Genomic DNA, 27,507 nt, shown 5'->3' on the forward strand with positions numbered 1-27,507 from the left:
GTTCATTTTAACATGTGGGAGTTTTGGTTTAATGAAACTTTTTTACAATAAATGTCCAAGATAACACTTTAAAATACTTCTTTATTTTTTTTTAATTTTTTTTAATTCTTATTTATTTATGATAGTCACAGAGAGAGAGAGAGGCGCAGAGACACAGGCAGAGGGAGAAGCAGGCTCCATGCACCGGGAGCCCGATGTGGGATTCGATCCCGGGTCTCCAGGATCGCGCCCTGGGCCAAAGGCAGGCGCCAAACCGCTGCGCCACCCAGGGATCCCTAAAATACTTCTTTATTTATTTATTTATTTTTTTAATACTTCTTTAGTAGTTAAAAATGGTAGTATTCTATGAAGAAAAACTACTTATTTTTTAAAGAAGTAGATTAAAATCAAAGAACTTGGTATCTAAAAAGCCAAGGTCAGATTACTCTAAAGTATATCAACAAACATCGTTAACATCATCAGATTATGAAATTCCATGTGGTGCGATACAGCTGCATATATTACTTCCTATCTGTAATAATCCTCTGAAGACAATTAGCAGGTTGGGATGGTTATGAGGACTTCTCAGCCATTAATACTCCTGAGACGTGAGAATGTAAGAAATTCTTAAAATAGAAACCAGTATCCATACTTAAATATGAGACAGGCTGGCATTCCAAAGTGTAAATGAAATACATACCATGTGCCAATGCTTATCTCTCAACACTTGTAAGAAAACGCATTTGATAGATTTTTGTAATTGAGAAATTCAGTGTAAAGGTAAAAACAAAAGGACTAATTGGGAGTTCGAAGCCATAGAGTAGAAGGTGTGTGCTGGCCCCAAGTGCTGGGATTTCAGAATTCTCAGAAACTCATGGCCAGACTCTCATCACCCTACTGGAACCTTTTCCAAGACTGCTGTCTGATAAGCCTCAGTCTGCCAGCATGCCCCAAGACGGCAGAGTATGATCCAGCTGCTTTGCGGGGCTCTGGCATTTGGGGTGGTTAGCTCCCCAGGATGTACCTGGGTGGCATACTCAGCTGGCCTTCCTTATCTCTCTAGAAATGAGTACACAAGAGAGAGAAATACAGAACTAGAAGCCATTTTGGCTTCTGCAGAGGAAGTTACTTTGGTAATGGGAAGTAAAGTAAGATACGGTATCTGACTCTCTAAAGAAGAGTTAATACTAAAGTTTAAATCAGTTGCATTCTTCATTCATTTTCTCCAAGAGCTGAAAGGCTGCATTTAACCTGGATCAAAGCCACAAAAACAGAAGTCATTTCTTTTTTTTTCTTTTTGACATTTCTTAAAGGAAATTTATTTGTACCATTATAGCAGAAATAGGGAAATTATAAGTCTGTGCAAACCACACTTTGGATTCATGAAATGAATCCTCACACCATATTCTTTTAATACAGGCTAATGCTGCAACATTATTCCTGCAATTTCAAAATCCAGCCAGCATGGATACCACTGCTACTCTGTCTTGGCCTTCACAGCTGCTTCCTCTCTCAGGCGAGCTTTTTTTTCTAAGTTCAGGCTTGTTAAGGACTCGTTTCTTTTGGCAGCCTAAAGTAAAACAAATTTGAGTAAGTGATTATTTATGCAGGTTTGGGGGAGGCTGTCATTACGCCGCACTAATGTCAACAGATTAACTAGGGCACTGCAGGCCCAGAATGATCTACCGTGGACACCCTGAGCACAGAAGCCCCTGCTGTGCCTTCTGCTTCCTCTGATGCTTCACAGTCCTGTAGCCCATCCAGTCAAGCATGAGAGAAATGCCACATCCTCTACCTTCTCTTTCTTTCTGGCCCGTTTCTTTAAATCTGCTTTCTTCCCTTATCATTTATTCATTTATCTTTTCTCTTTTTTCTCTCTTTAGTATTGAATGCCCTTTTATTTTCATTTCTATCCTTTTTTTCCTTCCACTTTTCGTTGCTACCATTTCTCCTTCCCCAACTTATTTTATACTTTCATACCCTTCTAACTCCTTACTCCTCTTTTACCAAAAATATTGAGCTTTGGCGATCCCAGACTTTAACAAATACTGTGACTAATGACTCTGAGCAGTATCTATCCCGCTATCCATCCCTTGACCGCAAGTAGCAGTGGGGGAGAGGCAACCATCCTCCTCCCATGTTTCCCTCCATGTGACCTGTTACACGCCTGTGAAGCTTACATAAGCAGACCAGTTTCAAAAGTTTTATGCCAGATAAATGAAACTAGCACCCTATATATAAGGCGGGATTTTCTTATACCTATGTAATTTCACGTGTAAAGAATTAAGTATGGGAAGGGAGAGAATGGGAATGGTAAGTTGATAGGATAAAGCATACAAGGTAATTTCTCTCTTCTAAAAAGTATTCCAGTAGCATTTACCAACTTGTAAGAAACGGACAGTTCCATGTAAAACAAATAAGATAGTTTTCTGGCATATAAGGGAGAGAAACTTTTAGAGTATATGGTGTATACCCTTAGATGAGGCTAGAAGAAATCCCAGGAGGTGACTTACTTCTCGAGTACTTAGACTCAGTATAATCAAGTATACATAAGTAATGCAGACTTCTTGGAATTCTAGAAACCCCTATGTCCTGTCCACATGCTTCTGTAGGTTTCAGTCTGAGAACTATGCATGAGAAGTCAAAGAGGAAGCCAGAAGAAAATCTGAAGTGGGGTAGACAGAAATGTCAAAAGATCTTCACCCAGTCCTGCACACTTGTCCTTCATGCTCCCGTAAGGTTAGTCTAAATGGTCAGTATTTTCCATTCCAAGTCTAAAGAGAGCCAGAAGTTCATTTCCTTTTATTCTGTACTCACTGGGAATAAGGGAAGTCAGTTACTGCTGGGTTGATAGAAAAACCCTTTTAATACCTCATAATAGATATAAGACATCTCTTTGCATGTGGAAGCTGTGATATATAGAATTAGACATGGTATTAAAATAAGGGTTTGATCAGTGCTGCTGCATATTTTTTTAAAAACCCTATATTTTAATCACAAGATAGTATTATAGGAGTCTGAGAACTTACAAACTTGGCTCTAAATTTTTATCCTGCCACTTATGTGCCTTTGGGAAAATGACTCAGTATCCCTAAGCTGCAGGTTCCTCTTATAAAGTATAGATAATAAGAGAACCTACTGCTTAGGTTCTAGGATATTGTGGTGATTGAATGAGTTTAATAAATGCCTGCTATATAATGAGCACTTGATAAGTGGGAGCAATTTTACTATCACCTCAATTAGGTCTAGGTTCAAACTGTGGCTCTGCCATTTAGGAGCTGTGTCATCTTGGACAAGTGAGCAGAGCTTTCGAAGTTATGTTTCCTCATCTATCAGTGAGGTTCTAATAATCGTACCTATTTTGCCATACTATTGGTGAGGTTCAAATGAAAGAAGAGCCAAGTGCTTAGAAGACAGTATTCAATGAATGATAGCTATTAATAATGATCTGGGTTAAAACAGATTTTTGGAGTTAAATGCCTATGTACTTATTTAGGGTCTATTGTCCTTAAACACATGGCCCAGTGTGGCCGACCTTCAAGGAAAGAACAGTGACTAGAATGCTCACTAGGGTTAGTGTGGATAAATATGCCCATGTCCTAGAAGTGCTATACAGACATACAGGTGTCATCATTAAATACAGTGATATTTTTCTGGTTTCATATTATGACATCTGTGATAACTAAACCCCCCCCCTTTTTTTAACTTTATACAAAACTAATTTAGTCCTTTACCTTGCCAAAATTAAGAACTTGCAATTTATCCTCAGGCATAATATCCCAGGTTTGTCTCTACTGTTTCTCATTTTGTTTCTTACCATTTCTCATGTAGAAAGTAGCCTCCTAAAGAATAAATTCAAGGGTCAACCCCTGATTTCTTTTATATCCTTTGTAGAAAACAGAGACAGAGGAAGTCCACTCTTACCTTCTTTCCCTCAATAACCATCCAGATGCATCCTACCACTGTCAGGACAATCATTGCATAGCTAACCTTCACCCGGATCTTGTTCTTTGCAGCATCAAGCATCTCAAACCTAATAGCACAAGGAAAGCATGAGAGAAAGTTAACTCCTTTATGAAGTTGCCAGTAGGAAATAAAACTGTGTCCCACAAATCAGAAGTGAAATGGTACCTATAAATAGAAAAAAGGATGCAGGGCCTGGAGATCTTGGAGGATTTTGTAGAAGATGAAACATTTTCACAATTCACTATAAACTTTTACATAAAATCCAATAAGATAACACAAACTTAAAAGCAGGAAAAAAGAGAAGAAAGCATGAAGACAAAGTGAATCCAAGGGATGCCTAGGTGGCTCAGCAGTTTAGCGTCTGCCTTCAGGTCCTGGGATTGAGTCCCACATCGGACTCCCTGCATGGAGTGTGCTTCTCCCTCTGCCTGTCTCTGCTTCTCTCTCATGAAAAAATAAATAGAATCTTAAAAAATAAAAATAAAAATAAGAAAGTTAATCCAAGAAAAAAAGCGGGGGGAAAGGCATGGTATATTAATCTATGCTTGTGATGGTGGCCCCCAATTTTGGCTTTCAAGTTTCACATTAGTGGCCAATGCTAAAAGTAAAACCAAGAGCTGTTTCTCCCTGGGGTTCTTAAGAAGATCTTATACAATACAGTGATTGTCTAACAATATCCTGGCAACAGGTGCTACAATGAGCTTCGTTGAGTTTTATACATTTCAACACAAATCACAATTCAGAAAATGTAAGAGAAAGTTAAACAATATGCTATTTACACCCAAGTTTTTCCTCTCTGCCTTGAACCAGGAATAGACTTAATAATCTAAATCTAATGCTTAGATTCCAGAGAATATCTAGAACAGCACAAAAATCTTTTAAGCAATGCTCCCCTAATGTTTACCTTTTAACTAATGTTTTGCTAAAATTGCGTGACAGTGAACCTGACACTGTGCTCTTTGGCATGTACCTCTCTGAACCTGTCCACTGAATACAGATCCATGTACCTTAACAGAAAATTGAGGGTTGAATCCAAACATTGTGTGAAAGCTAAGAGGCCTACCAAGGAAGAGTCTAAAGAGAAGGCCACTCCTCCTTGATTCTGTTATATAGGCAGTGAGGTGTGGTTCTGAGTTTAGTAGATCCTCAGGGCAGGAAGAGTCCAAATGGACCCTGGAAAGAGCACTGGCCTACTCAGTAGGGGTGTAAATAGGAAGTGATTATCTCTAGGTGATGGGATGAAAGTGCTAACTTCTTTCCTTTCTTTTTTCCCCAAATTTTTAACACATTACTTTTGAAATCAGAAGGGAAAATACATTTTTTGCCATCTAGGAGGCACAGGGTCCAGGCCTTGCAGGTTGTAGAACCCTGAAAGCATATACATTGTGATGGGAGAGCTGGAACCCAGTGAGGCAGCAATGTGAACAGAGTTCTCCAGGCACTGAAGCTGGGCCTGCAGGGGGGTGGGAAGACCCAGGGACAACTGCTAAGGACCATGAATTGCTCTACTGAGAACATCTGAGAGGCCGCCAACCACAAACTACCCATGTTGACAACATGTTATATGAATTGGCATGTCCAACTTAAGTGCTGTGATACTCATGAAAATAATATATTTTACTTTTCATTAGAAGTATTTTACATTTTGGGATGCTGGGTGGCTCATTCAGTTAAGCGTCCAACTCTTGATTTTGGCTCGGGTCATGATCTCAGGGTCATGAGATCCATCTCCACATCGATCTCCATGCTGAACATGAAGCCTGCTTAGGATTCTCTCTCTCCTTCTGCACCTTCCCACCCTCGCTCTTGTGCCAGTGTGCTCCCTAAAAAATTTAAAACTTTTTAAAAAGAAGTAGTATACATTGAGTATTTTACATTAAAAAAGTAAAATGCATTTAAATAAGATCATGAGGCTTCCCTCCATTCTACAGAAAGCAATCAGAATGGGCAAGTTCAGCAGTACCTGTTCAGAACTACCAGCATAAGGATGAACACTTGCCTAGGCCCAGAGCAGAACATTCTAGGGTGACTCAGTAAGTACTACTTTGGGCTTGAGGGGGATCTTGGAATGACCTGCAAGGCAGACTGAGGAAGGTGTTTCATGGCAAAGACTATATAGCACCTATTAGGCCATGAGTATACAGCAGCTTGTTTTCTGCTAGAATATTCAGGAAGAAATTAAGACATAGCCAAGAAATTAGTATCATTGATATTTCCACCTTGCTCTTATTTCCCAGGAAAGTACACTGTCACTTTAGTTAAGAAGGACCAGGGCTTTCCTGCTCAAATAATTTTAGTGAAAAAAATGTGCTATTTGACAGGCAGAAGTAGAATGGCCCTGTTAAAGCCGTTGTAAACAAAAAGCAGATAACACTTCTTTCTGGGAAAAGATACCCTGAATGAACTTTTAAAATCATGCCTCAAAACCAGAAGCCAGAAGTTTAAAAGAATAGTTTCTTATCAGAAAGGAATGTCTAGAAGCTTTGTCCCAAGTCCTTGTGTCTGAAGAGGAAGAGGCCCCACAGGAGAGATTGCACCTACTTCTCAGAATCTCTCTTGGCCAAGATGCAAAGCAATCAGGGTCTTTAACATTGGGATAGAGCAGTGGTTCTCAATCAGGGGTGTTTTATTTATTTTTAATTTTTTGTCATCCTAGGGGACATTTGGCAATGTCTGGAGATCTTTTTCACTGTTAAAACTCAATGTTACTGGCATCTGGTGGATGAAAAGGCCAAGCAAGGGTGCTGCTCAACATCCTATCATGTACACAATGGCTCCCAACAACAAAGAACTACCTGGCCCAAAATGTTGATAGCCTGGGGTTGGGAAATCTATACTCATCCATAGACTCTAAAATAAAGTCCCAAGATCCCAACCAGGGCTGGATTTAAGGAAGTTGGTGATAGGGATAGGAAGCATGCTTTCTGGAATCCCAAAAAGAGGATATGTTGCTCATAAATACTTTTATGCCTATTGTTAAATACTTAAGTGGATTTTATAGAATATAACTATTAACTGTCAATGGTATGTGATAGACCCAGATTAGAAATAAGCTAAGAACAGTGACCATCACTGCTTAGTCACATTTCTGTAGCTAGGAGAGGAAATCAATCAGTTAACTTCAGAGTACCTGACAGGCACAACATAAGGTATCTATGATAAGACACAAGATTGTCCAACTGTTTTTACTGCAAGTACCCACCAAAGAGGAAACATTTAGTGAAGTGAAAACTACTCTAAAATTTGGTTGAAAGGTTTTAAATGGACTCAGAGGAACTGCTTTGCTTTTGAAATATATCAGCGAGAAAGAAAAGCTGCTTGTAACCCCTACATTCAGCACTCACGAGATAGTCTCTGGGATTTCATCTTCCTTTTTGAAGCGACCTGACCACAGCAGGATCTTCTTCTCCCAATGTGTAGGTTTGTGTAATGGCACTCTGTGGCTGTAAGTGTCTATGAGAAAAACAAGACAAGTTATCTTACTTGAGGTTATGACTAAAATTTAGCAATTGAAAATACTATTTTTAACTATTCACGAAACAGAAACATTGAGAAACCTCAAGCTAACTAGAGCTTTATTTGAATGATTTCTTAGGATGCCTCATTTCTCAAATGAGGTTCCAAAAGTCTTTGAGGACTGAGGTAAAATAAAAGCCTAATTTCCTAGGCATTGAAAGTTCAAAGAACTCCCTAAACAAAAATATAAAGGTAAAGATGAATTAACAAGGAAACAAAGAGAAGCTTACTTGACTTCACTAGAAGAAAAAGGTTATAAGGTAAAATAAGGTTACAAAAGACCCTGAATGCCAGGTTAAGTTTTTGAAACCTGATTTGGGAACCACTGTATATTTTGAAGCAAGGAAGAAGGTAATGTTTTTGAAGATTAATCTGCATAATAGATGGTAGAGAAAAGGGAAAGATAGGCTAGAGTGGGCAGCAAGTCCAAATGGGAGGTTGTAATCTAAGAATGAGGTGACATGGTCTGAACTGGAGCTGTAATGGTGAGAACAGAGACAAAAAAAGTCCATCTCAAGATGACTGAAAGAATCTGGAGGGTGATTAAGGACGGCAGAGAGGCAGATGAACAAAAAGGTACACGATCACAGACTGGGAGAGAGTGTCTTTCAAAAAAGTCACTGAAGGAGCAGAAAAAGTTAGGGAATCACAGACTGTCAGGGTTGGAAGGGACCCTGGAGATAACCGCATCCAACTTCTATGTACTGCCTACATCTCTTGCAGAAGGACCACCTCCTTGGCTCTGCCTACATGACACGCTCATTCCTACCCCCACACCTTTGCTTGTGCTGCTCTTTCCACTTAATCAGAAGGCAGCAGCAAAAGGAACTACAAAGTCCCTCAGGAAAAAAAAAAATCCATGAAGAACCGAAGGCAAGAAGAGGATCAGAAATATAGAAATACATTGCTGTAGTTTTATCTTTTAACCCTTCTAGCATAGCTCTATAGTTGTTTTTCTATTTTTGTTTTTAAGTACATTAAAGACAATTTGGAAAGCATAGATGGAAAAAAGGTAAAAAGATATCTCCAATTCTCCTGTCATAGTAGAATCACTGTATTCTTATTTTGGTAGTGTTTCTGAAGTCTTATCCCTATAAGTATGGGGATTTATATGTGTATATATCTATATGTGTATCATGCTGTGCTTATAAAGGATATAAAATTTTATATCCTGCTTTGTTCACTGACATTAGGACAAACATTTCCCATGCCAGTACATGGTATTTACAAGCACCATTTCAAACAGCTGCACAATCTCATCAAGGAGATCTAACATATATACTTAATCATTCCCAGATTATCTGACATTTAGATTAGTTCTCATTTTCCTATTATATATAAAAAATGAGAATATCTTTACACTCAAAGCTTTTTCCACATATAGGGATTATTCCCAAGGATCAATCCCCAGAAATGCAATATCAGGCTGAAGGGTACAAACATTTTTAAGCTCTTGATAAATATTCTTTGAGAATAGTTTTTTTCTATTTACCAAGACCTGCCTGACCCTAGTATATTCCTATTAAGAATTAACAAGCAAATAGCTCAGGGGACCCTACAGTTTATATATTATGCTCCTTGTTTCCACATGGACAGTGACCAGGATTTAAGTTAGTAAAAAGACTAATAATGATGGCTGAAATTAATGCCCAAGCCAAGGCTAGCACTATTTATACTGTACCCAAAATATCATTTCCTGATTTGGTTCCTCTTTGGGGTTCCTTAAAAGACCATTTCTAGATCACTATTACTTTGGTGCACCTATTCTCCAACAAAAAACTCAACATAATCCTGGAAGCAAGAGTTAAAAGTGACAGATGAGGAAAATGAAGAAAGCACTGCCTTATGTGAGTCAATATAAGTATAATTTAGGAGGGATGAACTACAAGATAGGATAGGATGTCAGAGCCCCTGGGACAACCTTTTAGGTTCTTTTGATTCCATGTAGTTTCACTCTTTGGAGCTGCTTAGTCTATAACAAGAAAAGTGAATAAAAACTTACAGGGTGGAGCTTTTGGACTTTCTTGTGGTTTGGCACAATATCCATTTATTCTCTTCAAAGCAGAGTTTCTTGTAAGTCTTAGGGATGAAGAAGCACCTCTTTCATATAACCTAAAATAACTTCCTATAAAAGACAGAAAAACGTTTCAGAGAAAGAAAATCTAATGTTGTCTCAAAATGAAAAATGCCTACAGAGTATTATTTCATCTATAAAAATTAACTCATTTTATTTTATTTTATTTTATTTTTTTAAATTTATGATAGTCACAGAGAGAGAGAGAGGCAGAGACACAGGCAGAGGGAGAAGCAGGCTCCATGCACCAGGAGCCCAACGTGGGATTCGATCCCGGGTCTCCAGGATCGCGCCCTGGGCCAAAGGCAGGCGCTAAACCGCTGCGCCACCCAGGGATCCCAAAATTAACTCATTTTAAAAGTGAAAATGCTACTCTCTATGTAGGATACACATATTTAAAATATGATACTTGATGCTGTTAATTTCAGCTGTTTTATAAAAGTACTTCTTACATGTATCTTGTCATAACAATGGTTCTGGTGGAACTATTACATATTATAGCACCCAGCAGTTTAGGTAAAGATTAGAATCTCCCACAAGTGATAAACCAAGATGTCAAATTGCCAGTACTACTCTGGTAAACTTTGGGTAGGGTGCAGTGGCCAGCAAGGGGCTCTAGAAAGCCTTTTTCCACCCAAGGCAAAATTTTCCAACTGGAAATCAACTTTAGGTATAGTCATGAATTTTGTGAAATTTTTAAACTATATATTTTAAAAATATATAAAACTGTATTATATATGTAATTTTAAAAATTTAAATTCTAAGCACACAAAGGTGTCAGAATTATAAATCTCCATGTACTCACCACGTAGTGTCAACAATTAACAACACATGGCAAATAAATACGGTTTCATCTGAACACCCACACTCTCTACTTCCTACTGAATTATGTTGTTTATTTTTAAAGATTTAATTTATTTTTGAGACAGAGTGAGCAAGTTGGGGGAGGGGTTAGAGGGAGAGGAAGAGAGAGAATCCTCAAGCAGATTGCACTGGGCACATAGCCCAACATAGGACTTAATCTCATGACCCTAAAGATCATGACCTAAGCCACAATCAAGAGCTGGACACTCAACTGACTGAACCACCCTGGTGACCCCCAACTGAATTATTTTAAAGCAAATCCCAAACATCCTATTAATTATAATTAGTTCATCTATAAATACTTCAGTATGCATCTCAAAACAGCAACTTTTCAAAATCATTATCTGGAATACCATTAGCTTAACTAAAAAATATTATATCCTTGATATAGCATATGATGATCAAATAATGTATTTCCCCAGTGGGCTCCTAATTTTTTTAAATAGTTGGTTTATTCTAAATAGGTGCACACTGAATATGGTTGATGCATCCTGTATAGGTTTCCCCTTCCTTTCTTTCTTGTCAATTTTTGAAAAAAAACAGGTCATTAATTCTATAGAATTTCCCTCATTTAGGATTTTGCTGATTGTATACCCATGTTAACATACTCTTCTAAATTCTTTTTCTTGTAAACAGATTGTTGAGGCTTCAGCAGATTAAGATTTTTTAGCAAGAATAGGCCATAGGTGATACTGTGTATTCTCTACTGTATCACACCAAGAGGCATACATCAATTTTGTCTTTTTGTGATATTAAGATTAATCAGTAGATGCTATTATTCTGACTCAACCCTTATAAAATTGTCCACCAACCTTTCCTTTGATGTTTTAAGCATTGTTGTTACCTAGATCTGCTGTTTCAATATGAATTGTAAAATCGAAGTATTCTACAGTAACTATTTGATTATCCTAAGGTAAAATCCACAAGAAATGTGGAATAAATACTTGATTCTTTCCATTCACCAGTTTTCAAATTCACGAATTGTTTTCCTTGCAGCCTCCACAAGTGGTATTTTGTTTAAAAATAACATAAGGAAAAAAAAATAACATAAGGGGGGTTCCTGGGTGGCTCAGTTGGTTGAGGGTTGACTCTTGGTTTTGGTTCAGGCCATGATCTCATGGGCTGTGGGACTGAGCCCTATGTCCGGCTCTATGCTCAACAGAGTGTCTGCTTGAAGGGTCTCTCCCTCTGCCCCTACCCCCACTTGTGTGCGTGTGCTCGCATACTCTGTCTCCCTAGGATAAGTGGAGAACTCTTTTTAAAAAATAATTAAAAATAACGTAAGGGACTCTTGCAATTTATTTAACACATGTACTCCAGCCCATTTCAGTCACTTTTTTTTAATGCTCAGATACTCCCATTTTTAGTCACTAGGGACCCTTTTATGTTGGCTCCTGAGTACTTTCAGCGTGTGCTCAGTGATCACTGGCAGCTTCCTTACTTTCTGACATGATGGTCCAGATTCATTTTGAATGCTTCCTACCCCTGCTTTGGAATCAGACATTCCTTTAGGGTGCTCTGGTTCCTTTAAAGAGGAAGTATTTTTAGAGATGCCTTAGGGGAGGCTCATTGTTACCGAGATTGTCATTGTTTCCATGCGTTCTCAGTGAACAAAACTAGGAAATGCATTCATTCCTAAAACAAATGTATGCTAAAGAACTTAGTTTCAGGGGGTGCCTAGTTGGTTAAGTGCCCAGACTCTTGGTTTCACCTCAGGTAGGTGACCTCAAGGTCCTGAGATCCAGCCCCTCATCGGGCTCTGAACTCAGCACAATCTGCTTGAGATTCTCTTGTCTTCTCCCTCTGCCCCTCTCACTCATGCTCTAAAATGACAATGTTTTTTAAAAAAACTTAATTTCAGTTAGCCATTTTCACCTTCAGCCTTAGCATGAAAATTTTAAGCCAGTCATAATCAGAATTCAAAGCAGAGACAGCCAGAAATAGTTTTGATGAGGGTGAGAGAAAAGGAGGGTGATTCTGAGTATGGGAGTCATGGTACAAGAGGGACCAAGGCTGGTATCGGATTCAGAAGTAGAAAATCCCTAGCTACCTAGAACACAGAAAAATATGAGTGCTATTAAGCACAATGGAACAGAAAAGAAAGCTGGAAAGGCACCACCAGTGATAAATCTGATTAATGCCCTGGCACTGAGTGATGCTGGGGTGACCAAAAAAGGAATGCCTAAGACTTGTCTTTAATGCAGCAAGAATGTGCTCTCACAGCTATGTGGATAAAAGCTCACAGGAAAGCTCAAGTCGTTTTAAAAATCTATTTGTTAGTAGACAAATAGTCTGTACCGTTGCAGTCCCTAACTCCCAACTTGGATATCTTTATAGCTTCAGAGTTGGAACAATAAGGGGAGGCAAAAGGGGATAGGAGTAAAATATGTCTAGAGGTGGACTTCATAAAGCTGGTGAGAAACAGGGTTTATTCACTTTTTCTCTCTTGCTGTTAAAAAATTTTTAATGTAACAAAAGATATTACTATAGATTTTATACGGGCCTATGTTTATATTTGTGTAAAGATTTTTAAGATAACACTTATTGACACATAACCCTATATCATAAAATTCACCCTTTAAAAAAAAGATTTATTTATTTACTTGAGGGGAGGGAAGGGACAAAGGGAGAGGCGGAGAGAGAATCTCTGGCAGACTCCCCATGACCCTAATACCATGACCCGAGCCAAACCAAGAGTAGGACACTTAACCAACTGAGCCCCCAGGTGCCCCAAATTCAACCTTTTAAAAATCCAACAGTGATTTTTAGCTTATTCACAGAGTTGTGTACTGATCACTACCATCTAATTCCAGAAGGTTTTCATCATCCCAGAAAGAAACCCCATATACATTTAAGTCACTTCCTGTTTCTTCCTCCCTCCAACCCTAGTAAATCACTAATCTACTTTCTGTCCCTATGGATTTGCATATTCTGAAAATAGACATTTCTGGATGTTTTGTATAAACAGAATCATGTAATATGTGGTCTTTTAAGACTGGCTTCTTTCACTCAGCATGTTTTCAAGGTTCATCCATGTTGTAGTACTTATTAGTACTTTTTTTTTTTTTTTTTTTTTTTTTACTGACAAATCTTATTCCATTGCATGGATATCCTGGATTTTGTTCATAGCTAATAGACATGTAAGTGGTTTCTACTTTTTGGATATTAAGAATGCTGATATGGAAAATTATGTACAAGTTTTTGAGTAAACATTTATTTTCACTTCTTTGGGGCATATACTAAGGTGAGACTCCTGGGTCGTATGGTAACTCTGTGTTTAATCATTTGAGGAACTGCAAGCCTGTTTTCCAAGTGGCCACATTTTACATTTCAACCAGCAACATACGAGGGTTCCAATTTCTCCACATCCTGGTCCACATTTACGTTTTTTTGATAGAAGCCATCCTAGCATGTGTGAAGCAATATATCCCACTATGGTTTTGATTTGGATTTTTCTACAGAGGAGTAATGACGATGAGAATCTTTTCACCTGCTTATTGGCTAATTGTGTATCTTCTTGGAGAAATATTTATTCAGCTCCCCTCCTTATTTCTTAACTGGGCTGTCTTTTTATTATTGAGTTGTGAGAATTCTTTATCCGTCCCCCCCCCCCCCTTTTTGGTAACTAACAAAGACTTTTTATTCAATAGCTTTCTGTTCTTTATAATTTTCGGATACAAGTTCCACATCTATGATTTGCAAATATTTTCCTCCATTTCATGGGTTGTCTTTTCACTATCTTTTTTAAAAAAATATTTTATTTATTTATTTATGAGAGACACACAGAGAGAGGCTGAGAGAGAGGTAGAGACATAAAGGGAGAAGCAGGCTCCATGCAAGGAGCCTGATGTGGGACTCAATCCCATGGGGATCACATCCTGAGCCGAAGGCAGATGCTCAACCACCAAGCCACCCAGGTGTCCCGTCTTTTCACTATCTTGATTAAGTCCTTTAAATACAGAAGTTTCAAATTTGGTGAAGTCCAACAATCTATTTTTTTCTTTTGTTTCCTGAACTTTTGGTGTCATATACAAGGTCATAAAACTTATTTCTATGTTATCTTCTAAGAATGTTATTGTTTAGCTTTAACATTTAGGTCTGATCCATTTTGAGTTAATATTGGCATATGGTGTGTGGAAAGGCTCCAACTCCATTCTTTTGCAGGTGGATATCCAGTTTTCCCAGCATCATTGGTAAAAAACTCTTCTTCCGCCTGTTGAATTGTTTTGGCACAATATAGAAAATCAATTGACCATAAATGTGAGGGTTTATTTCTGGACTCTCAATTCTGTTCCATTAATCTATAGTCCCTTGTCCTCCATGTATGTTGTGTTAGCTTAGTGATTAGCTAATCACTGAGCAGAGAACTCCTTCAGTGCCTGCCACCAAGAAGTTTGCCAGCTTTTGCCAAAGGGCTTTGCAAGCCTGTTGCAGTATGCTCAGGGAAGGGTGGGGAGAAGCTGTTCTCACTGAATTCGCTGAGTCAGGTGGAAAAAAAGGCAAGCCCAGTGAGTGGGAGTTTCCAGAGAAGTGCCAGACAAGCAAATTGTAGCAGGTCTTGGGGGCTGGGGATTTTAGGGAGCTCCAAATCCATTCTGCCTTCCTCAGTGCCTGCTAGAAACTGCTGGTTTTCGTAGTTACTGTGATTGAGAGGCTATTCATTTTCAAGGCTACTGTGAAGCTGACAGGAGACAGAAAACTGTTAAAGCTATTATAAAGTTTGCTGTTCTCACTATGTTTAAGTCATTTTTCTTGGATAAATGCTACTCAGATTGTCACAAGCCTCTGGTTATTTTCTAGTTCTGAAAAACTTGATTTTAAGAATTTTTGGCAGTGTTTTCATCGCTTTTATATAGGAGTGGGTTTTCAGAGGTCGTCCTCTTACATACCAGAAATTGGGACCTCTGTTTATGTAAAGATTGTGGTTATTTGCTGTCTGATTTCTTTCATAAGGGGCCACATTTATTTCATTTTCTAAATCTGTAATGCCATAAGGCCCTCCCAGGTCTGGGAAACCACCCCACCAGTGCCACCTATTGGCAGTAAGTGTGCACCAGGAGGAAAGTAGATCAACTACAGTATAAATGATCTCTGCTCCTTCTTTCCTCCTTTTAAATGTGGATAACATAGTATTTACTGCACCAGGACTGCTTTGAGGGTTAAATGGAAAAACAAATGTGAGAGCATCTGGCAAGATGCTTGAAACACAGCAGGCACTCTAAATTTTAAGTTTGTTTTTTGAAGCACTACTTAATTAAACCAGTACTTTTCAAAACATTCCCATAGCACTTTTCAATTTTACCCCTAAAGCAGTCAAAATGTCTCGCCAAGGTAATTTTATGCAGTTACCAGGGCATGAAGAATTCTATAAAACTTTACAATAACTTTTCATAGCTCTCGGGATTAAAACAAAATTCTGTAACGCTGTGATTCTCAAACATCAGTGTGCGCCAGAACCACGTGAGTGGCTTATTAAAACATAAAGCACTGGGGACACTCACCTCTGGTTTAGAATCAGTAGTTCTGGGGTGAGGGTTGGGAATCTGCATTTCCAAGTTCCTATGAAGCTGCTACTAATGATTTGAAACTACATTTTCAGAACCATTCTGTGTTTTTTAATTGTGGTAAAATATACATAAAATTTACCATTTTTACCATTTTTAAGTGTACAGTTCTGTGGCATTAAGTATATTCACACTGTTGTATCACTGTCACCACCATCCATCTCCAGGACTTTTCTATCTTCCCCAGAGAACCCCTTATTTACTGCAGTCTATAAGCCCCATGTGCACCTGCCCCATTCCTTTCTGCAGGCACTAAGACAGAAAGGAACAAAGTTAACTGGTAGTGAGCTACAAGGTCCACAGGAAGCAAAAAGGTCAGTAATTATTTCTTTAGGTATTGCCCTTCCCCATCCGTCTTAATTAGAACAGAGGCAGTTTTGGAGAATAGAAGACAAGGTGCCTCTCAGCTCAGTTTGGGTAATAATAAGGCAAAAATGTTATCATGTACCCCTAATTACTATCAGTGATATAAATCATGTTTAGAGATACTCTTTTCACAGATAATAACTGAGTACCTACTATGTGTTAGGCAATGTTCTAGACAATATACAAAACATAATCTATGCTAGTAAAACTTATATTCTACTGGAGACAAAGTATATATATGTATATATATATATATATATATATATATATATATACACACACACACATGCATATATACACATATTCTTATATATACAGACACACATATAGTTAGTAAATGCCTGAGGAAAAATGAACACTGGGGACATGACATGAAGTGCAATGTTTGTGTGCTTGGAATGGGGTATGTGTGTGAGATTTTAGGTACAGTATTAGGATAAGTTCTCTTTGAGAATGCTATTTTCAAAGGAAGTGAGGGAGCTAGCTATGCAGATATCTAGTGGCAGGATATTCCACACAGAAACAATTTTAAGTGCAAAGGCCCCACGGTGGTTCTAGGAACCACAAAGAGGAGGCCAGTGTGGTTGGAACATAATAAGGGAAGATTTGAAATCATAGAAGTATCTAGGGTACAGGTGGAAAACAGGGATGTGAAGGCATGAGAGGTTTACCTAGATCAGAAAATATCTCCCAACGTTTCTTTTAAGACTTTATTTATTCATGAGACACACAGAGAGAGAGAGGCAGAGACACAGGCAGAGGGAGAAGCAGGCTCCATGCAGGGAGCCTGATGCAGGACTCGATCCTGGGACTCCAGGATCATGCCCTAGGCCAAAGGCAGATGCTTAACTGCTGAGCTACCCAGGTGTCCCCCTCCCAATTTTCTTACTACAACTTCATACTGGATGCCAATAATTTTTAGCTCCCTAAAGTATAACTGTTGATTAAAACATAGCAAATGTGATCATATTATACATATTAGAAATAACAAATGTAAAAAATAATTTTAAAAAGCTGCATCACTAAAGAAAATTGTGAAGCACTTAATATGATTTCAATTATTTTGCAATTACAAAAAAAAAAAGCAAATAAAAGTTTTAGTATCATTAAGACTTCCTTTTCTGTCTCAAAGAGATAATATATATTCCCCTATAGACATCCAAGCCAGAAGTTTTCCATCCTCTGGTGAATCACAATTAAAAACAAACATACAAACCAAATGAAAAACAGCCCTTTGACCCTTTGGCTGCACTTGCAGCCTGCCCCTGGCTGACCAGTTCTGGATCCCCAGGGCCCTAGCAGGAAGTCAAGATGAACCCCTCACTGCTGCCTCTAAGGATGTGACTGACAAATGGCTGGTTAACCTAGAGTTGAGGTTCTTAAACTTAAGTGTGCATCAGAATCACCCAAAAGATTTATAATAGATTACTGGAACCCAGTTCCATAGTTTTTGATCCAGTGAATACAGGTGGAACCTGAAAATTTCCATTTCTAACAATTTTCCAGGTGATGCTGCTACAGTTATTGTGTTATTGAAAAACAGTACCTTAGAGGTTTTACTAGTAGCTGGAGGCTGTAGTGGGTCAGCTGGAATGAAGCTGGCTCAAGTACTAGCTTTTGTCTTTTTGTTCCCTCCTTTCCCTAAAAAGCCTTTCCAGCCCCATGATGGACAGTGCAGAGAGGTGAAGATGCCTTTTTTTTTTTTTCCCTCAGAATCTTTCAAGACATTCCTTGAGAGAATCATCAGTGATGTGACCTTAGACATGATAAATGAAGGTTGAAAGAATGCTGGGGGAGAAAGAGGTTTTTAGATTACCGAATTTAACCTTTATGAAGATCAGTTGCCAAGTGTGATGCAAGTATGTTGGTAACTATGAAGGCTGCTAATGATCTGCTTAAAAATACAATCATGGTGAACCTGGGTGGCTTAGTTAGTTAAGCATCTGCCTTCAGCTCAGGTCATGATCCCAGGGTGCTGGGATTGAGTCCCGCTTCAGGCTCCTGCGTCTGCCTATGTCTCTCCCTCTCTGTCTCTCATGAATGGAATGAATGAATGAATGAATGAATGAATGAATAAATAAATAAATAAATAAATAAATAAAGGCATTTGTCAAAACCCATAAAACTACATCACAAAGAGCTTTAATAAATCCAAATTTTAAAATTATCAACCAGGATGCTGGAGAATCCCAGGATGGAATGCAGACTGTGACAAATGTATCAAAGTGTATCAGAAATGTATGACATGACCTAGCCTCACAACCTTCAAGGTAAGGAAAAAGTGGCTGACCTAAATAACTTTGAAAAACATCATTTTGACTGGAAACTCTAAGACTCAAGACAAAAAGAACTATACATTAAACACTGTACTCTAGTTGGTAAACTTGTTTCTTAGAGGAGCATGGGTTAGCAATCCCGAAACTACTTTACAACTGTACTGGGATTGAACAAATAAGTAAATAAATGGTAGATAATGAGAGTCCAGAGAAAGGAGTTCCAAAAGCAAGGGTGGAAGGCTAGAACGAATGGATCAGTCAGAGAATTCAGTATTAACTCCTTTCTTTACATAGCTATTTATTAATATATTTATTTATATGTTATTTGTATATATTTATGTGTATGAGATGACAGACATGAGATATGGACATATTCCTAAGTACATGTGTGCACATGGGTCACTATACATACATATATTTCCTAGCTCTACCCAGTGGGAGGGCCTACAATCTTCAGTAGGAACAAGCACACTCAGTGCCCAGATAATGATTTCTAAATACCATTATCTAATAAAAGGAACTAGGGCTCCTTTGAGAAAAATGTAAGCTCCTTAAAGAAAGTCTGATTTTACACTGGAGAAGAGAAAATACAAGATGAGTCTGGAATACCCTGTAGTGCCAGAAAGTGAGGAAGTATTCAAAAAAACACAAGGATGTTTTTGGATAGGGGCCATACAAAGGGACACAGGAGCTGATCTCATAGAGCCTAACCTAGAATAATTTGAACAAAATAATATAGTGATAGATTACAATTTAGGGTATAAAATATATGAATCCATATTGATATAAATAATAAATGAATAAATGAGGGAGAAGGGACAAATCTTCCTTATAAAAAAAAAATTCCAAATATATGTAGATAATCTTCCTTCCTGGATTGCCCCTCCCCTTGTGGGAAAGTGTGAGTTGGACTCAGTGACTTGTTTCCAAAGAACAGAGTATGGGAAGGGAAAAACAGTAACTTTTTAAGGAAGAAACAAACTGACCAAGGTTAAAATCATCAGTCACAGGTCATATGGATATCATGTACCGTCAGAAGGATATTTGACCTCTGTGCTAGTTATTCTGTCCTCAAACCCATAACCCAGTCTAGTCTCATCATGAGAAAGCATCAAATAAACCCAAATTGAAAGACATTCTACAAAATATCTGACTAGTATTCTTCAAAATTATCAAGATCACCAAAATCAAAGAATGTGAAATTGTCAGAGATATGACAATGAAACATGATGTGACCTCCTGTAACAGAAAATGGGACATCAGTAGAATAATTGCTGAGATCCAAATAAAGTTTGTCCTTTAGTTGATAGTAATAGACCAATGTTAATTTTTTAGTTCTGACAAATATACTATAGTTATATAAGATGTTAACATTAGGGGCAATTGGGTGAGAGGTAAACAGAACTCTCATACTATCTTTGCAAGTTTTCTATAAATTAAAGTTATTCCAAAATAAAAATATTTCTAAAACATAGTACTTGGGTATTAATTATGTCTTGTTTTTACTTTATACATGTTTTGTGGATATTTTATATTTACTTGATATTTAGTTTATTTATAAAGATTTTATTTATTTATTCATGAGAGACACAGAGAGAGAGGCAGAGACACAGGCAGAGGGAGAAGTAGGCTCCCTGTAGGGAGCCCGATGAGGGACTTGATCCCAGGATCTGGGGATCATGAGCTGAGCCAAAGGCAGACACTCAACCACTAAGCTACCAGGCATCCCAGTATTTTTAAAATTTGATATTATCCCTATAAAACTGTCACTCTCACTCACTTGCACTCCAATATGCTTTTGGCATGAGACAGAAAAAGGGCACAGTAGGAAATGCGCCCAATTCAGGGTGGACTAAAAATAAAGGCATCTGACTATGCTGGTGGAAATGAGATGAGAAAATTATACATGTTGGTATGTATCTTATCACACCTTGCTATTCTCAAATGTGGTCTACATCACCTGGGAGCTTGTTAGAAATGCAGATTCTTGGCTCCCACCCCAGACCTACAGAATCTGAGTCTGCATTTTTATTTTTGTGTTGAGAATCAGATCAATTTCAAGTCTCAGGAGGACAAAGCTAAATGTATGCTTATCCTGACCATTGCAAAGCTCATACACATTCACCTTTTAATCAATACTGTATTTAAAAATTATGATGAAATTATATGTCGAATGTTTATAACTGCTCAGTAGACCTAGAAGGAAGAATGACTAAATTACGGTAATTATCCCACTTAGAGATTTTATTCCCACTCAGAGCTCATTTAAATTAGAGAAGCACTGATTTAGTTTCCACATTAGAAGCAAAGCTGGGCTACTCTAAAGGCTGGCCACAACAAAACAAATGAACGAACCTGAGATAACTAACTTACCCTGAGCTTTCCCAATAATCAGGCTTGGTATTTCCTGTCTGCAACTATTCTAAAAAGGATGGAATTTTTTGGTTTCAAACTCTGATTTGCCCAGCTCTTATATGCAATAAAGACTTCCAAATCTGCCTGCCAGGCTCCCATTGCTCACAAACCTAACTGCCTTCTTAATAAGGTCCTTGCTGATGTTCTAGAGCTTGGAACTTAAGTTAAGACACTGTCCTAACTCACTCTATCTCTGGTTACTGTACCTACCCATGCTTTCCCACAGTGAGAATCCTTTTGTCTGAAAAACTACCACAAGGATTTGGGGACAGGTAGAGCAGATTCAAGCAGGAAAACAACAATAACAATGGTGATTTCATATGTAAATGTGAGTCCAGAATGCAGGATGGGCCAGGGCTGAGGGACAAGTAGGGGTAAAGGGAGTAGGAAGACATATATATGGAATCCTCCTTTTGGACAGTGTCGTAACACTGAAGTTCAAGGGGATTGTGAAAAGAAAATAAGACAGGACCCAATGAAGAGCACGACCTGACAAACGTGAAAAATACTAGGAAGGAAAAATGGCAAGAGAGATTGACATTATGGACTTTTGTGGGCTGGCTAGAACTCTAATCACTATTTGTAACATTGCTTCTATGGGAAAAAATTTTTTGAGTTCAAAAAATGGATTTATAAATAAACTTTGAAACCTGGCCAGTTTTTAAGTGGGTAGGAAATTCAATGGAAAAAGTCTTGCGATTCTATGAATCTGGTGCCCAAATTTTAGTGAGATGGGGCCATTTCTTGGTGATTTTTTCCCCCCTCTATCAACATTCCAGCCCATTCCCAGCAGTGGTTATCTGAAACTCTATTGGCTTTAGCTGTTGACCTAAATCTTTGTGACACAAACAAATTCCCTATTTTTCCATCTGTTTTCTCATCCTTCCCCTCAGGCTTGCAAGAACACTGGGCTTTCCTGCACTTTAAACTAGTGAAGGAAGGGATGTTGTACCAAACTTACCTCACCATCTCTAGATCCTTCCCTTTGCCCCTTTCTCACCAAATGTCTGATTGGTTTTTAAGATTTGATTTATTTACTGGAGAGGAAGAGAGAGAGAATCTGAAGCATCTCTGCACTGAGCACAGAGCTAGAAGTGGAACTCGATCCCACAACCGTGAGATCATGACCTGAGCTGAAACCAAGAACTGGAAGCTCAATCTACTAAGCCACTCAGACATTGCTCTTTCCCTGCTCTTAAAAAAATAAGCTTTAAATTATAAAAGTAACACTTGCTCATTACAAAAAATTTGGAAGCTTAAAAAAAGTATGAAGAAAAATAAAAACACCTATAACCATATCATCCAGAGATAACACCCCGGTATGTCCTTCCCAGATTTCTCCTATGCTCGTACATAACATATACATTTTTCATAATCAAAAAATACTGCATCTTATGTCAAAGCACTTTTCCAACATATAAATTAAAAAATACTTTTGATGGCTATATAACATCTAACACCTGAATATTACCTGAATTCAACCATTCCCTTGGCTGGATTTGTTTCCCAATTTCACTAAATGAACAGTTTTCTACATAAACCTTTGAGGGCATTTCTGATTATATTCTTTTGTAGAATCCTGATAGTGCAGAGTTAGAGAAGATGAACCCTTTTAAGAACAGAACAGTTGCTTTCTAGATAGTGCAGAGTTAGAGAAGATGAGCCATTTTAAGAACAGAACAGTTGCTTTCTAGAGGCAGAACTGATTTGCACTTCTACCAGTTGATGCAAGTCCTTGTCTCCTCATACCACATTCGTTCTGAGGGTACACTATTTTGTACAAAACAATCACTTGTTCTCAACAGTTCTATAAATAAAATACTAATCTTCGTTTCATAGTTCGAATGACTGAATAAGTGCCATATATTCAATTTACTACCTTAGCCTCACCACCCACACATTTTACTATAATGTTTCTTCCCCCACTCGTTTTACTAAAATTGCTCTAACATTAGTGATCTCTTTATAGTCCCATGACTGTGTTTTTTAGAATCTCATCATTAGCTCAGTTGATTCTACTCTTTCCATCTTTGAAGCCATTTGATTCTACTGATCTCAGCCCCCTACAAGGCCTCTTTCCCTGCTTACATTATACTGCCACATTCTCTGCCTTCATCTCTGATCGCCATGATGTACATCTTTAATGTCCTTTGCCACTTCCTATTCCTTACACTGTGTCAGGCCTCCAAGATTCAGTCTTTAGTCTTTGCCTCTATCCCACATTTGTCTGTCTCAGGGAGGACTCCCTCTTTGTCCCCTGGTCTTTGACTAAGAGGCCCCACACTCACCTGTAACTCCATGCCACCTACCACTCAATAGTGGATGACCCTCTCTGCCACAGCAGTATCCCTTAACTTTCTTATTTCAGACAACAGGGCAACACTCCTTCAGTCCTCTACACTCAAAAACTACATCTTCTTTAAATCAACCTGTCCAGAGGTTGATTTACACAGAGCCATTAATTTCTTTAAGATACTTCCTAGATATATTCCTTTGTTGTCATTTCCATCAACATCTCCCATATGGATATCTTCACAGGTAGTAACTATTCATGTTGTATGCAGCAACCATGTACATTTTCCAAAAATGTTTCCTTAATGACTTCTGCTGGAAGGCTTCCTTTTTGCCCAAATTCAAGTGGTTCAAAACCCTCAAAAGGCCACACCTTATCTATTACCTCCTGATGAAATCCAAGGTAATCCTTTCTCCCTACTACCCTTTCTCCCCTCATATCCCCTGCAGACTCATTACTGCCCCTACCTCTGCTCTTGTCTATCTCCCATGCCTTCTGTTTCAACGGAGCTTTCAGTAATTTTAACCTATACTTCTATTTCTTTCTTAAAGCCGGTGGTATGTTGGTTCTTGGGAGGAAGTCAACAGGAAAAAGCCCTCATTTTGTAGTGTTTGCCAATAACCCTCACCATAGCAGATTTTAAGCTACCAATGTTAACATAACTAATTGGGAAAATATTTGTACAAAGCCAAGAGGACCTGGCTCCATGGTACCATAGCAGCACTTAAAATCTGTTCTGTAATCTAGAACTTAATATATACTGTCTTACATAAGTTCTCCTGGTGTATGATATACTTGTTCACTGCAACAAACTCCAGCCCTAGAAGAGTGGGAGTCCTTTAACTTTAGAGCTTTCATAGTATACAGGGCACACAGTGTGTGCTCAATAAAAACCTTCTGAGAAGACCTGGAGGGACTGGTAAGCAAAGCCAAAGAACAGTAAAAATGGGCATGTACTTATTTAGGGTTGGTTAGCAAGAACAAACAGGACAATGAAGGAACAGAATGTAAGAGAAATAAAATCAGAATAGGAGCCAGGAGATATTGGTGACTCTTCTGGAGCCAAGTCAATTCCCCTCTGAGGCCTTAAGTTTCCTCATCAATAAAATTAGAGGACTAGACTACATGAGTCCCACATTATCTCTGGATTCTAATGCTGTAGAATGTCAGTTAAACTGACAAAGAGGCTGCTATCCATGATCCATTGTATTGGAATATTAATGATGATAATAAAATCATTTTAAAATCTGCTGAGAAGTCGAAGTTTAGGACAACAAAAATTTTTCTGAAGGTGTGAAGAAACATTCTTGTAAAGCCATTCCATTCCTTTGACCTGATAACTATTCTGTAGAATGTAATAAGTGTTATTAAAAATAATTTTAAGTTTTTAATTTTTAAAAAAATTATAATTATTTAAAATAATTAAAATTAATTATTCCAAAGAATATCTACTGTCTGCCTACTCTGAGCTGGACACTGATAAGTGCTAAGGTTTAGTAAAAACAATTTAGTCTTTACCCTCATGGAACCCACAGGAGTATGGGTCAGTAGCCATTTAGTTCCAAATCACTGTATCAGTGTCTTTTTTTTTTTTAAGATTTTATTTATTTATTCGACAGAAAGAGAGAGAACACAAGCAGAGAGCAGCAGGCAGTGGGAGAGGGAGAAACTGACTCCCAGCTGAGCAGGGAGCCTGATGTGAGGTTTATCCCAAGACCCTGGTATCATGACCTGAGCTGAAGGCAGACACCCAACCGACTGAGCCACCCAGGTGCCCTCTATCAGTGCCTTTTAACTTAAAGAGCACAAACTGCTCTAAGGAATGTATGCAAGCTATGGATACTCTCTTCCCAAAACAAGGATATAGTCATAAAAATATGAATATAATTGCAGAGGTTCACAGGACCGCTCATCTGTGAAGGGATCCAAGAACCTACAAGTTAATAACTCTGACCTACATCTATACCTACATTTGCAAAATGATAAACAAATTCAGGCTCATAAAAATCTATATTCTGTTTACTAAGAAAGTACAGCAAAGATTTCCAACAGAAACAATTTTAAAAAGGCCCACTGTTTAAAGGATTACGCTTTAGCTATTTGATATTTCCCTCACCTGGAGTGAGTACCTTATTCCAAATAATATCCTGGATAAGTGATGCATGCATAGATGGTTTCTATTTGATCTGCCATTCCTTTGGTTAAGATCGCCTGATAAATCATTCTTCTTACTTGAAAACCTATTTGCACATAAATGTGTGCTTCCACTTAACAAGTAAATCTGCATTTCATGATTCTCCCATTTCACATCAAAGAGACTCAATTAGCCATGACAAACACATATATGGCACACACATATCCTGAATAAACCGCTTGACTGAAACAAAGAGCACAAGTTCCTGAATTAGATGGTACTTACTCATCTCCTGGCTCTAACATTTTATGGCTATATGATCTTGAACAAGTCATTTAACCATCTGACCTATGTTTATTCACTTGTACATTGGAGGATGGATGATAAGATTTACCTAAGAAGGGTACTATAAGAAATCAATCCAGTAAAATAATGTATGTCAAAGTATGTAACTATAAAACGGCCACAAGTGGGTGAAAGGGCAGATTGCTTAGTTGCTCACAAAACATCAGACATTCAAAGAAGATCTTTTGTTAAGAGTTCTTCATATAACATTCAAGTGGATCTATCCGGAATACAATACATTGTTCTTAAATTGCTCAAGGAATTTTGTTTTGATTGAGTGCCCAATAGTGAAGTTCTTAAATATCAGAAGTCTGCAGAGAGGCTTTGGAATCTTTATAATTGCATAAATATATTTTCAAAGCAGGAAGATAAAACTGCTTAAAACTCTAAGGTCTTAGTTCTGATGTAGTCAAAGTCTCCGTCACTCCGTCTATTTTAGCTTTTTTACCGAGCAATGATTCTTTCACTTACCTTGTAACAGCTAACCGGTCAGTAGGATGTACACAAAAGATTTTAGGTAAATTAGTTCCACAAAGCTAAATAAATCAAATCAATCTCTTTTAGTGGAGGGAATGTTTACTTTAAAGGAAGTAAATAATATTCTTCAGTTTGAGACATGTTTTCCAGTCCATTCTCCATTGGAACACAAAATAAGCACACAAAAGATATTTTTTTTTCACGTTACTTCATGTACACTTGCAATGTATATTTACACTATTTCAATAGGCAAATTTGGGGGCGATTCTTCCTTTAAAATTGGAAATAAATACCTTTTTCGTAATTTGTCACCACGGAATAAAAGATGTCATCAGTCATTATACCTTATCAAAGGTGACTTAAAAGTGATTTGCCCTGGTGCCTAGAAAAAAGTCAAGCAGCAAATACTCTGATTTCTCAGTCCCTACTAAGCAAAGGCTCTGCTGGTTCCCCAAGACGACAACTTAAATTATGACTTCAAATACCCATTTCGCAGATGCCTACTAGAAAAATAAACTGCAGATTCTATAGAACACTTTCCTCAACAAAATTCAAAGCACTTAACTGCAGATTTGCTTATAAGAAATGTACCCCCTATCTTAGGCAACACCCCCCCCCATTATCCTGTAAGACCTTAAATTCCTTTGCTAATCAGACACTAAGTGCGTGGGAAACCCTAGACTCGAGGTTTTCTCTGAGAGCAGGGATAAACTCGAAACTGTGGGGAGGCTGGGGAGACTCAGAGCTGTGGACAGGAGAGGCTGCGGCAGAAGGCTGAACCCACCAGGCAATGGGGGAGTCCCGGGGATGGCAGGTGCATTAGGAACCGGGGATATGGGGGTGATAAGGGTCGGGGAGCAGGGGCCCGTTACGTTGGCAGGAGGGCCAGGCGCGGCGGTCACTGGGCCAACCCCGACTACCTGCTGAGCCGCTGCGCGCTCAGCCTTCGCTCTGTCGTCACTGGGGTGGGATTCCGAGCCACCTGGGGCTGCGTGAGGCAACGAGCAACCACCAGACCCGGCGGGCGGGAGGACTCCCCGACCTCCAACCGCCCCCAGCCCGGCCCGCGTCTCACCCGCCACCTGGCGCAGGCCGCGCAGGCTCCCCATGGCCGCCTACTCCGCCGACCCGACAGCGCCTCCCGGGCGGAGACGGCGCGACCGCATTCAACGACACCAAGCGCCCGCGACGGGAAAGAGCCTGACTGCGCGGGCGGGGCGGGCCTGGGCGACCCGAGG

The 27,507-nt window shown here is 38.7% G+C and overlaps 1 protein-coding gene across 1 annotated transcript; it reads right to left on the minus strand.

Moving 5' to 3' along the window:
* Positions 1 to 1,256: 1,256 nt before the first annotated feature.
* Positions 1,257 to 27,489, minus strand: FAM162A (family with sequence similarity 162 member A). Its single transcript, XM_055316186.1, has 5 exons — positions 27,345 to 27,489; positions 9,464 to 9,586; positions 7,290 to 7,398; positions 3,904 to 4,012; positions 1,257 to 1,549 (listed from the first exon to the last, which is right to left on the minus strand). The coding sequence occupies exons 1-5, from the start codon at positions 27,376 to 27,378 to the stop codon at positions 1,457 to 1,459; spliced, it is 468 nt and encodes a 155-aa protein (XP_055172161.1). The 5' UTR covers positions 27,379 to 27,489; the 3' UTR covers positions 1,257 to 1,456.
* Between the last annotated feature and the right edge of the window lie 18 nt (positions 27,490 to 27,507).

This window comes from Nyctereutes procyonoides, unplaced genomic scaffold (genome assembly GCF_905146905.1).
Source record: "Nyctereutes procyonoides isolate TBG_1078 unplaced genomic scaffold, NYPRO_anot_genome, whole genome shotgun sequence".
NCBI lineage: Eukaryota > Metazoa > Chordata > Mammalia > Carnivora > Canidae > Nyctereutes > Nyctereutes procyonoides.